Consider the following 17,204-nt stretch of genomic DNA (forward strand, 5'->3'; position numbering starts at 1 on the left):
CACCATTTAAAGTTTAAAAAACGCTGTATTTTCCACATACCGTGCATGTTTGTATCTCCTCTTTGCCCCGCCTCTCTGAAACGCGCTGATTTTTTACAAAGCTCATCGCTCTGAAAAGCGAGGTGTGCTATGATTGGCCAGTTCACCAGTGATTGGTCAAATACTGCAAGCATTTCACGGAAATGTAATGCCTCTTACCATATTCGGAACATCAGGTTCCAAAGCAATTGTACTGACAGACGATACAATGAGATTTACAATTACGCCCACCTTAACTACGTGTAGATTTGGGCGGTCTTAATCAAATCATGTTACGAAGTTACGTAGATTCGCCGGGGTGTGGTTACACGAGGCGTTTCAGGCAAGTCTGGGTGAGCATTCGCTTTTAGATAGAATGCATCTTTTGTTCCCACACTTTCATTTGTGCAATTTTACTTGTCTAATACATGCATGGGCAACTTATAACACACCAAAAACACAGAAAAACACGTACTTCCTCCATATGACCCCTTTAATACTAAATGTATGAAATAAATAATCACGTTAAATATTTTGCCTTTAACCACAATGGTTACAAACTCTCTCTTCCTCCCTACACTCGTATTTTGAATGTGATTCATTGGCTTAAATAAAAGAAAACACAAAATAAACAAATTTATTTATTAAAAAAAATGAATCATTTTAATAGTTGTGATAATATTGTTATCATGAATTCTTGCATGACAGTCGTGTAGTGAAAATCTGATATTGTGACAGCCCTTATAGACATATGCAAGTCGTTGACACTGTTGAGCTCTAAAAATGCCAAAGCAACACAATAAATGTAATTCATACCTCTTGATGTGCTGTATTTTCCTTGAATAAACTTGTTAGTCATTATCTTGCCAGTGGAGTATATACTAAATCTACAGACCTTTGTGTTAAATGATGCTGCAATAGGGTAGTTTTTAAAGGCTTACACGCTTTACACTAATGAAGATACGCTAAGAGTCCCAGGCCAAGTGCTTCTGACTCTGCAGCCCTTTAAAACACATAAATAATGACCTATGTTGCTACATAAAAATTTGTATGTAAGCCTATTATATAGCTAATTTTATATACTAGTCCACAGACTAGTACCTCAGAGAATGGTTTAAATTTCAAGTTTGTAAACTTTAACAAACAGTGATATCAGATTCAGGAGGAATCGCTTCACCCCTGCGCTGTAATGGAAAAGTGAAATACACCACACAAAGCCCTTAGCTCAACACAACAGCGTAACATTCATCACAGTTAAAGTTCCTGGACCTTGGACGGTTTTGCCCTTTTGAAATGGTTTGTTACAGATTGAAACTGTAAACGCAATAGCTGAAGGTTAACAAGTAAAAGAGAACATGATGAAAGAGGGGCTAATAACTTGACAAATATGTTTAAGTACTCGGATTGCTCTTCTTTAAAAAAAAGTGCGGCTTTCAGATGATGTGTTGCATTCAATCTTCGGAGGGATAATGAGACAAAAGCAATCCATTGTGGTTCAAAAGCCAATTTCTTCTGTTTTAAAGGAAACAAGTTGATCTGACTTTTTGTGCATTGGAGTTAACAGGACAGTTCAACCAAAAATTAAAGTTTTGTCATAATTTATTCACCCTCAAAACCTTTGTATGATTCTTTTTTCTGTGGAACACAAGAGAAGATATTTTGAGAAATGTCTCTCTTGTTTTGTGTCCATACAATGGAAGTCAATGGGGCCCCGATGTTTTTGTCTTCTTTTGTGGTCTGCATAAGAAAGTCATACAGGTTTGCAATGACATGAGGTTGAATAAATGATTAGTAAATGAATTTTCATTTGTGGGCGAACTCTCCTTTTGACATGGTCTAAGCCAGATTTTATTAATCATCCAGATATGGCAAGGAATCATACATCATCTGTCTTTTTTTTTTACTTTGTGTAGAATTGTTTTTAATCCAAAAGCTGTTTAGATTTAAATGATGTGGTCTCAGACTTCTTGACCCCACTGCATTTCCACAATCTGTTGTGTGACTCCCCTGGCGTCCCCGTATAGTGGTGCTGAATGTGGCAAATATATCTGCAAATAACAGGTGTTCATATATCATTACAACTTTGCAAACTGCTGAACTTTCTGTGTTATAGGGCATTATTTTAGTATGTGCAAATCCTTCTCTCATCATCCTCATCCCATCAAAGTGCAGCGATCTCTGGGCTCCTACAGAGATCCTTGTGGCGACTCCCCTCTTTGCTCAACCCTTATTATATGGCATCTTTACATACATAGTGTGTTTGCTGCGTTTAAACATTAGCATGCTTTTGTAAAAAGTAGCTAACAAATTATGATGTAACTAGTATTGTTCAGTGATAGTTCATAATTAAAATACAAGTATAAGAGTACAATCTTGGTAATGTTTGGAGTATTGGTATGAACCAATATTCTTTCATAAAAATCGAGTGTTAAAAAGTTGATGGCTAGTAACCGCAAGGTTTTTCACCTGAGACCTGCAAGAAGCTAATAATGAGCAGTCACCATTATGCCCATAAGCACTGTACTGAAACCTGGGTTTCTGCTTTGAGTAAGTGTGCTGGAATTCACTTTATATTGTGTTGGTTAAAAACTATTTACTATTATCACTGTATCGTTCACCCTTGGTATTACCAGCTAATATCATTGCTGTGTCTCCACAGTACCTTTTTGTAAGGGAAAGAATAACAAAGTAGCACCTGTGTGTTAAGAGAAAACAATCCTAATGCAATATTATCAATCATACCTCAAATTCAAGTCTTTTGAATAAAATGTAAATGCTTTGTTAGTGGTTGAGTATGTATAAGAGAGAGAAAGAGAGTAGTGGTTGCCTTACAATTAAGCATCTGACTTGCTAATGTGATGGTGCCCGTTCCTCAGGGCCAAGGGCAGAGCTTGTCTTCTGTGTGTGCATGTGACAACGCCTGGGGTACTCTAGAATTTGCTTCGAAGAGGCTCAAAAGTGGCTCAAAATTAGTTTTGCGATATTTATTTATTTTTATGCAACACATTTCGTACATTTATATATTTCTGGATTTTGCACACACATCGAACATCCAATGGTGCCTAATCCCTGTTTCTTATTGGGGGAGGGTTTTCTGTACAATAATGGCGTACTTTCACAAACACTGCTGGATTTTGCTTATTACAGCTCCAGCGTTTATGGTAACAACATTCAGCCGCCTACATGCCGAGGTGTTCACGGGAAGGGAAATTATTTCTACTTTTTAGGGCTGTCAGTCGATTAAAATAATCACGCTTTTGATATTAACACGACTGATCTTGAATTTGCTGAAATTCACCATCAAATTGTTTTTTTTCTAAATGGAATACATTCTCTTTCTGAATCATAAAATATTTTTCCATCCTGCAGTCCACTGTTGAATCTCTCATTAATAATGTGGCATTTAAATTCCACCATACAACGATTGCAAGTGCCCTATGGATGTAATTTTTACACAAATGTACTCTTCAGGAGCTCTTTGTCTACACTGATTCAACACACATTGGTGGTATTAAGCCAAGTACACGCTCTGATATTTTGTATGTACTTTTTGCCTTTATACGCTTAGCAGTATTTGATCTAACTGCACACTGTAACTCGACTGTAATAGTAGAATTACTCTGAATTGGGTTTTTTTACCAGTAATCTGTGTCAAAATGCAATGAAGAAATTATTGTTTCAAATAATTTCACTGCTACGCGCATTTCAAAAGGGGGTGGGGGGTATGTGTATCACGCGTTCAGTGATGCTTTCGCGTACCAATTCCTCTCCTCCTCGTGCGCGAGCGCGACGCGATCGTCCAGCCTAACCATCAGCGCACCTTTATGTGATGTGCATTTTTGCTGCTTGCGTTTCGGAAGCGTCCATTCGCTTGGGAGAATAACCCAACGTAGCTTCGTGCGATCCACTTCCCATTTCATCTGACTTCGTGGGACGTGGTTTTACTCTAAAGCCCTGCCAGTCATATTGTTTGTTTGTGCGCGTGGAGACAATAAGCAAAGCTTGGTGCGCGCTTCTCTTTAAATGAGCCCGTATTGGAAACCCACTGCGAACCGAGGCAAGGAACTAACTTAAACTACACAAGTGAGTTTACTGCTTTAATTTTTTAGTAATTGTTATCATGTCGTGCACGATTTTGTATGTAGAATTCAAGATTTGGACGATTTGCGACCGACGCGCTTTGACTGATTCTCAATGCAGGGGTAGGAAATATATATTTTCGTTGAGTATTAGCATCCAGTTATATACGATGAATAATGTTCATGATTTTGTTTTGTTTTCGTTTTTCCAATTTTAAAGTTTTCACGAATACAATTTAAACTGTGTTCGCGTTGCGTCAGGATCCAAGAGTTTACCCGTTATGTTTATTAGTTTCTCCACTTCTGTACTAGGCTACTATGATTTATGGTTGTCGTGAAAACGACGAGGCTTTCACTGTCGGAACGACATGCGTATAAATAATTGACATGCATGAATGATGTATTGAGACATAAACCTGAACGCGGTTTTCATGGCAGTACAGGAGCTGGCCGTTTGTCGCGCGCGCTTCTAGGCTATTGAATAAATCATCATTCTAGAACTGACAAGAAGCGGTGAGTAAAAGCTTCGGGCACTGTGTGCTCAACAAACCCTCTTATTCATATTAATGTTTTTAAAAGGCGAAGTCTCGCCAGACCCAGAGTATTTTCTAGTCAGTGCAATTGCATTTGTTTGGAAGGCTAAGAAGAACATTGTTGCACTGGTAAACAACTTTCAGCCAACGTTCAGTCTCCCCTAAAGGCTTCATGAGATATAAAAGGATGCTTTTCTGGGTATGGAAATACAGTATATAAACTGCTCATAAAAAATCTAAAGCCATAATTTGTATTATTGTAATTTATTTAAACATACAATTTAAAGCTTTTAAAGTGATAGTTCGCCCAAAATATACACATTTCTGTTATAATTTACTCACAATAGTAGTTCCAAATCCATTTGATTGAATGACAGTATACACTATATGTCCATGTAAAGGATGCTTTTCTTTTAGAAAACCCTTCACATGGGTACTGATGTATGCCTGTTTACAGAAATAATGGACAACTCTGCATAAATTGTGCATTTGATTGTAATGATCCTGTCCTTTCCTAACTTAAAAGCTAAAGTTAAAGCATTAGTCCACTCAAAACAGTATAGTTTAAAGCAACATGACAAAATTTTGACATTTTTAGACTTGTGACTTAAAAGTGAACTATCCCTTTAAGATAAAGATGAGACATAATATCACTAAACATTTATAATATCACTAAACATTTATGGATATTAGATACACTTTCCTCTGATGCAGAGCCCTTGCAAGAATTGCAAGCGTTGTGTCATGCGTAGAGATCAGGACTGCAATACAACGAGGTCTAGACATACCGTATATTTGCATTGAGGTAAGTTACGTAACTCATGTTGTCAACACAAGGTCTAACAGTTTTCTCTCAGGAGACTGTGTGTAATGGGTTTGCTCAGTGAAAGCTTTGATGTTTTACCTGTTTCTCTGCATGAAGCCATTAGGATATCTGACAATTGGTAAAGTTCCTGTGTTGCTGGTGTCCTCCTGTCCAAGGTTATCTTGTTTAACACTACTTTACTGAGTTGGTAAATAATACTGGATGGTCAGGTTTTGAGATTTCATGAACATTTGTAAGCCTTGGGTTAATGTTCAAATTTGCATAGTTATGAAGTAAGATTGTATACATATTTGATGAGGTAAGCGGCAGTTTATGATTGGTTGTTTATTTTATTTGTTTATAAACTCATAACACTACATTGTTTTACAATGCGTTAACCTGCTCAAGAATTCATAACCCATGGGTTAAAAGCGGTGCTAAATCTTTCTAAGCTCCAGGGTTAAAATTTTAAGTGTAAAGTATAGTGTGAAAGGCCCTTTTATGAGGTGGATGATGGGTGACAAAACTGGTTTTTATTTTCTTCAAAGTAAAACCGTTAGCTCATAGCATAAAATAATTTATCCTCATTTGATGACATATCTGCCATCATTCCATTTACTGAACCTGTCAAAGAAACCAAAAGCAATATCATTTTATATCACACCGTATGAGTTAATAAGCATACGGACTGAGACAGGCTTGCAATGAACGGACCTCAGGCTATAAGAGACCCATAGAGCTTCGTAAATGTAATGAATTACTTTTCAGCTCTATAGATTAATGCTGAAACAATAAGGCCCAGTTTAGGTTCTTCTGTTCATCTGAGACGAAACACAGACATAAAATATAACCCTTAGGCTGTAATTAAACCCAAAATTCTCAAGGGAACGTTCCCAAGGGAACGGGCAACTTAGAAAAGGTCTCAAATTTAAGCAACTCTCAAAGGGGGCCAGATTTGCGAAGAGAAAAAAACATCCCTCGTAAGACTTCCTATCTTGTTTGGGAAGGATGCAATATAATGTTGCCCAAACTATCACCTGCTCTGTATGAGCACCCTAATGGAATAGAATCAGTGGACTAAAAGCTTTGAAAATGCAGATTTATTTTTGGGACGTTTTGGATGGCTCACTTCTCCATGCATCTGTGTGTATCTGTTGTTCTGAGCAGAGAAGAGACGGCTGCCAGACGCAACAAAGCGATTTTATCGCTGGAGATGAAGATGCCCTCTGTTGCTGATAAAAGGGTTTTGTAAATACACAAGTGCATAATGAGAGCCCATCTATATTCTGAACCCCTAAAGCTTTGTTTTATCATTTTGTAAAGTTTTTAGTGAGCATAGTATTGTTGTTTTGGAATTTGTACAACAAGAGATTTCTAAGCGTTTTGTTCTTCAGTTATATAGCGAGAGTATATCCTTTAAAGGGATAGTTCACCCAAAAATAAAATTCTTGCATTATTCACTCACCCTCATGTTATTCCAAACCTGTATGACTTACTTTCTTCTGCACGACACAAAAGAAGATACTTTGAAGAACGTTGGTAACTAATCAACATTGGACCCCATTTACTTCCATTGTATGGGAGCAAAACCACTGAGCGATTTCTCAATATATCTTAATTTGTGTTCCACAGAAGAAACAGTCACATACAGGTTTTAAACCACATGCTGTATGGGTGAAAAGAATAGAATATACAGAATTTGTATTTTTGGGTGAACTATCCCTTTAACAAATAAATATAAGGCTATGAGGAGACACACATCGCTGAATGTCCATCATTAGCTACCCTGAAATTCTGTGCAGATTTGAGACAATAATGAAAATGTTAGACTATTACAGTTTGTCTCCTTTGAGGTACAGCGTATAGCCGTATAACATATATCAAAGGTTACTAAATCCAATTTACAGGCCAGACAGCCTTCAGGTCTTTCCTTATGTCAGCAGTAGTAAAGGTTGAAGAATCACATCAGCGGTTGTATGTACTGACCGACCATGATGCAGTTACACCACAGTAACCATCTAAAAGGTGAACCCAAGGTAAACCCCCAGTCTTCGATGGCGGTGATAATCCAGTATATCTCTGAAACAGAAGTATTATGTAAAAATAGTTGAAAAGGTGATTATGTAAATCGTGGGAGCGGAGAATTAGTGCTCTATACCGCCATACTAAAACTCCCGAGTCCCTACTGCTGGACGGGTTTGAAGTGAAAGAGCTTTCTTTGCCCTTGAGGTAGTATCAGCTCAGCACTGATGGTAGATTATAAAATAGGTGAAGTAAAGCGGTGACTTCCATATATGTGATGTGGATGAGGGTTGTGTGAAGGTCAGAGTCTGTCCAGAGATCAGTCAAAGTCGTCCGGCGAGATCTTTTCTTGAGCACTGTCTAATCTATTTTGGCATTGGAGCCATTTTTATATCTTCTCAATTTCTCTCAAAGTGCTGTCTGGAGTATATCATTCAGCTAATAGAATGTGGACCGCAATAATAGCCATGTTCATCTCTTCGGTTGTGTTCTGTTTCTCTGCTGGTCCTTTTTAAAGGTGAATTGACTCTATGCACGATCGCTTCCACGTTTTGTCTTAGCCAGCTCAGTTACATCTGGCACACGTAGCATCCATAAGGAAACAATGACGTTTTCACTAAAGATGCAAGTCGGATTACGGTCAACGACATAAGTCAAATTATCCAAACACTATCATACATCGACAACCAAAAAAGGGAAAGGCTTCAGGCTATCCGTTTCAAGCTACATTCACAAATATGAAAAAACACTAAGTAAACTTTTGCACTTACTTGATCACGGAGGCACTAAACAATGCTGAACGTTTTTTTTAGTAAACACTTAAAGCCACAATATGGAAGAATTTTGTTATGAAATATCCAAAAATCACTTGCACAGTGTGATATATTTCATGCAGTTGTGTACTTACATTATCCCAAATGTTCCCAAGAATGTGCAAATCCAGAGAAATTCCTATTTAAAATAATGGCTCGTCCCTTGTCTCCCTTGTATTTTTCGCATATCAGTGACTTAAGCCCAATCCCAATTCTACCCCTTACCCCTACACTTTCCCCTACCCCTCCGTTTGGCGCGTTCACGTGAAGGGGTAGTGGTGTCTCAATTCTCTTTTGGTTGGAGGGCTAGGGGTAAGGGGAAGGGCCAGATAGCCCTTCAAACGAAGATTTTTCGGGACCTCACTTCAAACGAAGGGCTAAGAGAAATTTCCAACATGGCCGCTCACTCGAGCAAGCAGACCCATAAATGTAAGTAATTTTTGCCATTAATAAGGATTTTTATGACAATTTTTCCTTTTATGTATGTTACATTCAATCTTGTGTTAGTATTTACGGTGATGTTCTTTTAACGTTTGCAAAAAAATCTCTAAAGTTTGCTAGCGGACAGCACTGATTGCACGATACTAGAAAATATATTTTTATGTCATATACACGGTGCATCGGCACATGTCCTCTGACGTGACGAGCTAGCAACGACGTATATGATGACGTATAACAGTGTAGTAGTGGTGTCCCATTTCTTAGCGGAAAATTTGTAGCCCTTCCCCTTGCCACTTTGTTTCAAGAGGCAAGGGGAAGGGGCGAGGGGTAGGCGAAGGGGTAGAAAATAGAATTGGGATTGGGCCTTAATATCCGGTGCTCCGCACTACCCTCAGTTTCCGGTTGTAGAAACTACGACAACACGCAAATGCGGAAGTGGTTATACAGCATCTGGCACGCAGCATCTGTTGTTCTGTTATTATGGATCACAATTACTCTTTGGCGAGTAAAGGAAACCCAAAAAAGTGTAAATGTAGGCCAAATGAGGCAAGCAGGCTTATGGACAAACAAAGAAATATAACAAGGATTAATATCCTTTTTAATATTAATAAAAGCGTTTTCTAAATGGAGAGAGCTTCGCGACAAAGTTGGACTCGACACAAACTCTGCTCTCGCATGTGCACATTTTTTTTATTGTACACGAAATACTCATGCACAGATTATTTGAATAGTTATGAATGCAGTTACCCTATGAAATACAGTATATGTCGCACAAAAATATGTAGCCAATAACGTTACTTGTAAATGCTGTGGGTTCGTTCCAGTTTACTTTTTAAATGATGACTGTATGACTATTTTAAACATGTAAAACTGTGTAGCATTACGCTACCAAACCAATTGACAAAGTCCAATATCAGTCGCGAGCTAACGTAGCATATCATTCCACGTTTCTTGCAAGCTAATTCATTATGATGACTACTCTCTGGATGGGTTAAATGCAGAGGTCACATTTCGGGTATGGGTCACCATATCTGACTAATAGGTCACTTTCACTTCACTTCACTTTAAACATCGGTGTATCTATTACCAGAAAATGAAAGACAAATGTTTTCAAGGCGACGCCGAAGTTGCCTGTTTTCTGCTAGACTGGTAAGATAATTCAACATTTTCAATGTTTCCACTTTTTCAATGTTTACCAAACAACTGTTTTGTTGGAACGGTAACGTTAGCATTTTATACAAATGGCCATATAACCTCTGAATAATAATGTTTTTCCGTCCATGCGGTACGTACTCCGGTTGTTCCTGACTTTACAAAGGGGGAGACAAACGTCTACTAACTTACACCTAACTGCCTATGTCGCTGTCAGATCAAACGCTTTGAACAGCGTTGCTATTTACGATTAGCTAACTTTAGTTACTTCACTACTCTCAGCGTGTACTAGATAGCACGCAAGAAATATATCTAATTATAGAATTGTAACAGTAACTTTCGCAATAGAATACATGTTAAATGATTAATTACGTTAATATATTGCCTTACCTTTGTAAAGAAACATCGTTGCTTGTATCACTGCTATCCGCTGTCTCAGTAGACGACATCATTTTTTACTGTTGCGGCCACCGTCGTACTTTGAAAGGGAGGGGTGAGCAAATGACTCAGAGATTCGTTGCAAACTATAATACAACGCTAGTGGCCGCTGATTTTCAAGAACTGCGCCTTTAAAGAATTTTGTTTTCTTTGTTGCAGTAGTTCTTGAAGGGCCTTTTTTATGTTCTGAAATGACTGTACCCCTGTGTTTGGGTTTTTGGTTTGGGTGAGGCAGTGTTCAGCTCAAATGTGTCCAGCTGTACCAAAATTTCAAATAAAAAAAATATTTGCATTTATTTGCAGAATATGAAGACTGGAGAAACAGGTCAAAAATACAAAAGATCTGTAATTTTTCAGACCTCAAATACTGCAAAGAAAACAAGTTTATATTCACTTTTAAGCAATACAACCGTATAATAATTCTACATGTATATAGGCAAAGTTTTAAAAAATGTGATAACCATGATTTTATCACAGTTTTCAAGTGTCTAGTAAATATATTGCCCAAAATATTTATTCAGTAGTGGCCAATGTCACGTATTAAAGGTGCATTAAAATGTTTGTATGCATGTTGCACTGGAGTGCTTAGAGTGTAAACTGAAGATCAGATTTGAGTAAACATCAGATTTGGCCACCACAGTACATAAATAAATAAAAAATATATATATTTTGGTATTGACATGTAAAAAGGCTTGGTATGGGGAGTTAAAAGAAGCTCTCAGGAGTCATATGAGATAATGAAACCGTAATCAAATAGAGTCAGAGTGCTTCAGTCCCACATGGCTTGTCAGGGTCTACACTCTGTTCCATCTCAGTGAGACACACAGAGGAGCAAGAGTCCACTCCTGCTGTTCTCCACAGTTGGTGACATTTTACACTGACCCCTGCCGCAATCCAGTGTTCCAGCTCGAGATGACGCCACGGTTTAGGCAGCGTGACAGTGCTGCAGTTGTGCCTGGGCTGTTTGACTGTGTAATGGAGATGACAGAGTCCGGAACCTTCAAACTTTTTGCATTTTCTGCATTGATTTAAGAAAAAAACCAAAAAATTGTGAATGTGTGAAATGGAAATGAGATGTACCTTTAACGGTAAAAATGCACTATAGGTTACTGTAACTCAGAATCAGAATCAGAATCAGAAGAGCTTTATTGCCAAGTGTGCTTGCACACACAAGGAATTTTCTTTGGTGTTGGAAGCTTCTAGTACAGACATTCAACACAATGACAATACAATATAATACGATTTACAGTCTAAAAGATTCTAAATTGTGCATATATAAAATAAAGACTATTTTACAGAAAATGGGGGATAATAACATATAAGAGACATTGTACAGGGTAGTATATAGTAGAATAAACATATTAACAGATTGTATGTACACTTGTGCAAATGGATAATTTAGTAAGTAGAGGTAGTGTTATATACATGTATACATAAGATGTAGATATAATAAGGCACTATAGTGCACACTATAGGAGTAGTGGAAGTGGAATATTGCTCTTAAGGAGCAGTTATCTGTTTAGGAGGGAGATTGCCTGGGGGAAGAAGCTGCTTCTGTGTCTGGAAGTCCTGGTGTTTGGTGCTCTAAAGCGCCGGCCAGAGGGCAGCAGATCAAAGAGTTTGTGTGCTGGGTGTGTGGAGTCAATGATGATTTTTCTTGCCCTGTTTTTCACTCTGGAATCGTACAGGTCCTGAAGTGTGGGCAGAGGAGCACCAATAATTTTCTCAGCACTACGAACTGTCCGTTGTAGTCTTCGTAGGTCTGATTTGGTGGCCGAGCCATACCAAACAGTAATTGAAGTGCACAGAACAGATTCGATGACCACTGAGTAGAACTGGGTCAGTAGCTCCTGTGGTAGGTTGAACTTCCTCAATTGACGGAGGAAGTATAACCTCTGCTGGGCCTTCTTTACAATGGAGTCTATGTGGGACTCCCACTTCAGGTCCTGAGAGATGGTGGAGCCCAGGAACCTGAATGACTCCACAGTATCCACAGTGCTGTCCAGGATGGTGAGGGGAGGAAGTGATGGAGGGTTCCTTCTGAAATCCACTATCATCTCCACTGTCTTGAATGCATTCAGCTCTAGGTTGTTTTGACTACACCAGGCAGCCAGCTGAGCAACCTCCTTTCTGTAGGCAGATTCATCACCGTCTTGAATAAGGCCAATGACTGTGGTGTCATCTGCAAACTTCAGGAGTTTGACAGAAGGGTCTGTAGAGGTGCATTCGTTTGTGTAGAGTGAATATAGCAGTGGAGAAAGAACACATCCTTGAGGAGCTCCGGTGCTGATGGTACATGTGCTGGATTTAAATTTTCCCAACCTCACTAGCTGCTGCCTGTTCGACAGGAAGTTAATAATCCACTGACAGGTAGAGGTTGGCACAGAGAGCTGGGTAAGCTTGGGCAGGAGGAGGTCTGGGATTATGGTGTTGAAGGCCGAGCTGAAGTCTACAAACAGGATCCTGACGTAAGTCCCTGGTCTGTCTAGGTGTTGTAGGATGTAATGCAGTCCCATGTTTACTGCATCGTCCACAGACCTGTTTGCTCGGTAAGCAAACTGGAGGGGATCAAGAAGTGGTCTGGTGATGTCCTTCAGGTGGGCCAGTACAAGTCTCTCAAATGACTTCATGACCACAGATGTTAAAGCAACAGGCCTGTAGTCATTAAGTCCAGATATTTTGGGTTTCTTCTGTACAGGGATGATGGTGGAGCGTTTGAAGCATGAAGGGACTTCACACTGCTCCAAAGATCTGTTAAAAATATTAGTGAAGATGGGCGACAGCTGCTCCGCACAGGCTTTCAGGCAGGAGGGTGAGACATTGTCTGTAACCAATGTCTGTAAGACATTGATTGTAACTCAACTGGTATGGAGTTACAAACTGGTATGGGTTTATTTCAAGAGATCACCTAAATTTGATCAAATGTATTTTGAATACACTGTTTGAATAAAAGCAGAATGCATTTAATATATGAAGTCATAGTAAAGCCTATTTAATGTTTTATCCCAAATTATTGAATAATTGAATAATTAAATACTTGTATGAAAAGGGAGTGTGCCTGTATGAATGACTTTATAAAATAAATATCTAATATTAAAATATCTGATATTAAGAGTAACAATTGAGAAATATATTACTTAGTAAGTCATGAAAAGTCAAGTTTAAAAAATGTGTTCATGTTCCTGCTATGGAACAGTGACCCAAAAATAAAAATTCTGTCACCATTTACTCTACTCAAGTTACATTACCCTCAAGTTGTTCCAAATCTGTATACATTTATTTGTTCTGGTGAGCACAGAGAAAGATATTTGGAAGAATTCTTGTAACCAACCAGTTCTCGGCCATCAATGACTACCAGATAGGAAAAATTACAATGATAATCAAAAGTGCCCCAGAACTGTTTGCTTTCCTACATTCTTCAAAATTTTGTCTTTTGTGTTCAACAGAACAAAGAAATTGATAAAACATTTTTACTCAATTGTGGCCAAGAACTGTTTGAAACAAGTTTGTTGTTATCTATCATTTTGTTTATCTCCCTCTTTCTTCCTCTCTCTCTCTCTCTCTCTCTCTCCCTCTCTCTCGCACTCTGAATCAGTTCATGTATGAGTGATCAGATCATCAGATCTCCTAGTGGGTGCCGTCTGCCCCAATCTGCCTCGCTCCGTGCTCCCCACGGGGCCGGCTTCATTAATATTGCTTTCACATGTGTGTTATAAGAAGTCACAGACACCCACACCTGCTGTCTGTAGTGTTGTGTAATGCTTGAGCCGAAAGGAAGAGTCGTAGTGTCATTGGGGATTCAGAGCTAAAGGCCAACTTGTGACAACAGATATGAAGTTCAGCGATCAATGAAGGTGATCAATAAAGTGGAAGATGAGGCGGATACGGCACAATGTGCAATTTGTTTAAAAGATGTATTTGGACCATTAAATTATTGTATCTGAAATGGCTGAGGATTATAATTTTGGCATGCAGAATGCTCATAGTGAAACTGACTGAAAAGACCAGTTTAGACCTGCATGTTGGCTTAAAGGGATTGTTTGCACCATAATAAAAATGCTGTCATCATTTATTCACTCTCATGTCATTTAAAACTTGTATTTGAGAAATGTCTCAAGGTTTTGTGTCCATACTAGGGAAGTCAATGGGGACCAATGATATTTGGTTACCAACATTCTTTAAAATATTTTCTTTTGTGTTCTTGCAGAAAACAATCATGCAGGTTTGCAATGCACGAGAGTGAATACATGTTGAAAGAATTTTCATTTTTGGGTGAACCATCTCTTTTAATATATTAATCATGGCGCTGGTTTGTCAGATCTGAATTGCTTCTGTAAATATGATGTTCAATTAAACAAAAGATGCAGTAAACTCACAATTCACCATGTAACATAATTCACCATTCTGCGCTTATTTATGTGCTTCCTTTTTGAGGTAAACAGCTGTAATATTTGTTCTCTGTTATGGGTTTGACTTACTAGTCTTTGTATGTTTGCTTTTAATAGCTTGAAAGCTCCAGCTGCTGTGTTGGATCTGAGCGGGCATCCTCGACTTCAGCCTTCCAGGCCATGAGTAGTTTTAAGTGCCAGGATGTGGAAAAACAGGGCATCAAGCTGCCAAAAAAATGGGCTGATCCCAATGACAAGGTACGTTCTTTACATTAATCACATTCATTAAAGTCCTCTCTAACATTAAACTCCTTTGTTTTGTCTTTTTTTCAATTCGTGTACCCAAACACACTTGATGTCAGATCCCAACAGACCATACGATGGTTGTTGGTGGAGTGGTGGGGGGAGGAGACTCCTTCGACCCCGCAGGAGCTGCATTAAAGAAATGCCGGCAGCGTTATGTGGAAAAGGACGGCAAGTGCAACGTCCACCACGGAAACGTGCGGGAGACGTACCGTTACTTTACGGACATCTTCACCACGCTGGTGGATTTAAAGTGGCGTTTGAATCTTTTGGTGTTCACGCTGGTCTACACTACCACTTGGGTCTTCTTTGGTCTCATTTGGTGGCTCATCGCATACGCCCGTGGAGACCTGGACCATACCGATGACAGTGACTGGACGCCTTGTGTGAATAACCTGAATGGCTTCGTCTCTGCGTTCCTTTTTTCCATCGAGACTGAAACCACCATTGGTTATGGGTACCGTGTCATTACGGATAAATGTCCAGAAGGAATCATCCTGTTGTTGGTGCAGGCCATCTTGGGCTCCATCGTCAATGCCTTCATGGTGGGCTGTATGTTCGTGAAAATCTCACAGCCAAACAAACGTGCCGAAACGCTGATGTTCTCCAACACAGCTGTGATATCCGTGCGGGATAGCAGGTTGTGTTTGATGTTCCGAGTCGGTGACTTGCGTAACTCGCACATAGTGGAGGCATCCATTAGGGCCAAGCTGATCCGCTCCAAGCAGACCAAGGAAGGAGAGTTTATCCCTCTGAACCAAACAGACATCAATGTGGGGTTTGATACGGGGGACGATCGGCTGTTCCTGGTGTCACCGCTGATCATTTGTCATGAATTCAACAAGAACAGCCCTTTCTGGGAGATCTCTCAGGAGCAACTGGCACGAGAGGAGTTTGAGATAGTGGTCATCCTGGAGGGAATGGTGGAGGCTACAGGTGAGGGGAGATCTCAGAGAATTAGAAAGAGAGTTTTGTCCAGAGCAGCAAAAACTGTATTGGCCTGGCTTGTGGTGATGTGATTTATTTAAATAAGATGTTATGATTTTTGCCCAATTACTGTTCAAAAGTTTAGGGTCACTTACTGTTTTTGTTACTCTTTCACGTTTTTAATGTTTTCAAATTAATCCAAACTTGTTATATCATCTTCAGTGTACCCATTGCCCACCCTTACAAAAAAGAAGTTTATTCAAATGTACAGTTGTTATATTTCTTTTAAACAAAAAAGAAAGTGTACTTTTTATCTTCTTTTTTAGAAATAGACTTTTCTGTCAGCATAAGTTAAGTTTAGTTAAGTATAATTTTTAAGTATATTTGGCCTACTTGCCCTCAATCTTTTGGTGCAAATGAAGAGTTTGGTTCCAAAACGCTATAAATCCATTTTGATTAATTTGAGTAAAAATTTGTTTGTTTTTTTACAAAGAAAGTGGCAAGATGAAAAACACTATTTTCTGGTTCAAAGGTTCACATAGCATCTTTAGGTTCTAGTAACATAAAAATTTCAAATCCAGATTTTGATTTTAAAAGATTTATTCTGAAAACTGATCATTTTTTCCTCAAAATGCAATAAATCCATAACATTTTTTTTTAATGCAATAAATCCATTGAATCAATTTAAAAGTTATTTTTCATATTGAAACTGTTGAAAATACACAAAAAAGTGAGTTGATCCACATATGACAGCCTCTGAACTCAATACAATACTAATCTTACATACAGGCACTGGACTAAAAATACATTCAATCAGTCATCGCTCCTAAAATGAATTCAACGGGTCTTTTTAATACTATAAATTAGTGCCTCTCTTCTTAATCTCCTCACGTAAATGATTAGATTTCGATGGTTTTCGTTTCTTCCCCACCACAGAAACCAGCACAGGTTCATCAATGCCGTCAAAATTATTCATTTGTTTGTTGAACACAAAGTACAAAGTAACGTTAGATCAGGGAAACTAGGAGCCGACCGTATTCAGAGCGCCGCCATTACTGTTTACAATGCGTGGAATGGTGTGCTGTGATTGGTTGAGCGGATATATCGCATTCTGAAGAGAAGTGAGACTGGCGTATATTGCGGTTTGAAAAGAAAGGGAGAAAACATGACAGAATAACACGGCAGATATCGCATTTTGCGTAAAATTAAAAAGTGACTTTTCAATACCGACCTGATACAATACTGATTTTGGCGGAAACTTAAATGGCGTTTATCGCGTTTTGGAA

General features: G+C 38.7%; 1 protein-coding gene across 4 annotated transcripts in view; it reads left to right on the forward strand.

Moving 5' to 3' along the window:
• kcnj21 (potassium inwardly rectifying channel subfamily J member 21) overlaps nt 1-17,204 on the forward strand; it is a 32,460-nt gene that overhangs the window by 9,107 nt on the left and 6,149 nt on the right. For 2 of the 4 annotated variants that reach the window (XM_057340409.1, XM_057340406.1), the window contains exons 3-4: nt 14,806-14,946; nt 15,051-15,927. In XM_057340409.1, coding sequence (XP_057196392.1) covers nt 14,869-14,946; nt 15,051-15,927 — 955 coding nt within the window. In that variant the 5' untranslated portion in view covers nt 14,806-14,868. Of the gene's footprint in view, nt 1-3,806; nt 4,102-14,133; nt 14,155-14,805; nt 14,947-15,050; nt 15,928-17,204 lie in introns of those variants that run through there. The other 2 variants (XM_057340408.1, XM_057340407.1) reach the window with 2 other exon arrangements.

This window comes from Triplophysa rosa, linkage group LG8, assembly GCF_024868665.1.
Source record: "Triplophysa rosa linkage group LG8, Trosa_1v2, whole genome shotgun sequence".
Taxonomy (NCBI): domain Eukaryota; kingdom Metazoa; phylum Chordata; class Actinopteri; order Cypriniformes; family Nemacheilidae; genus Triplophysa; species Triplophysa rosa.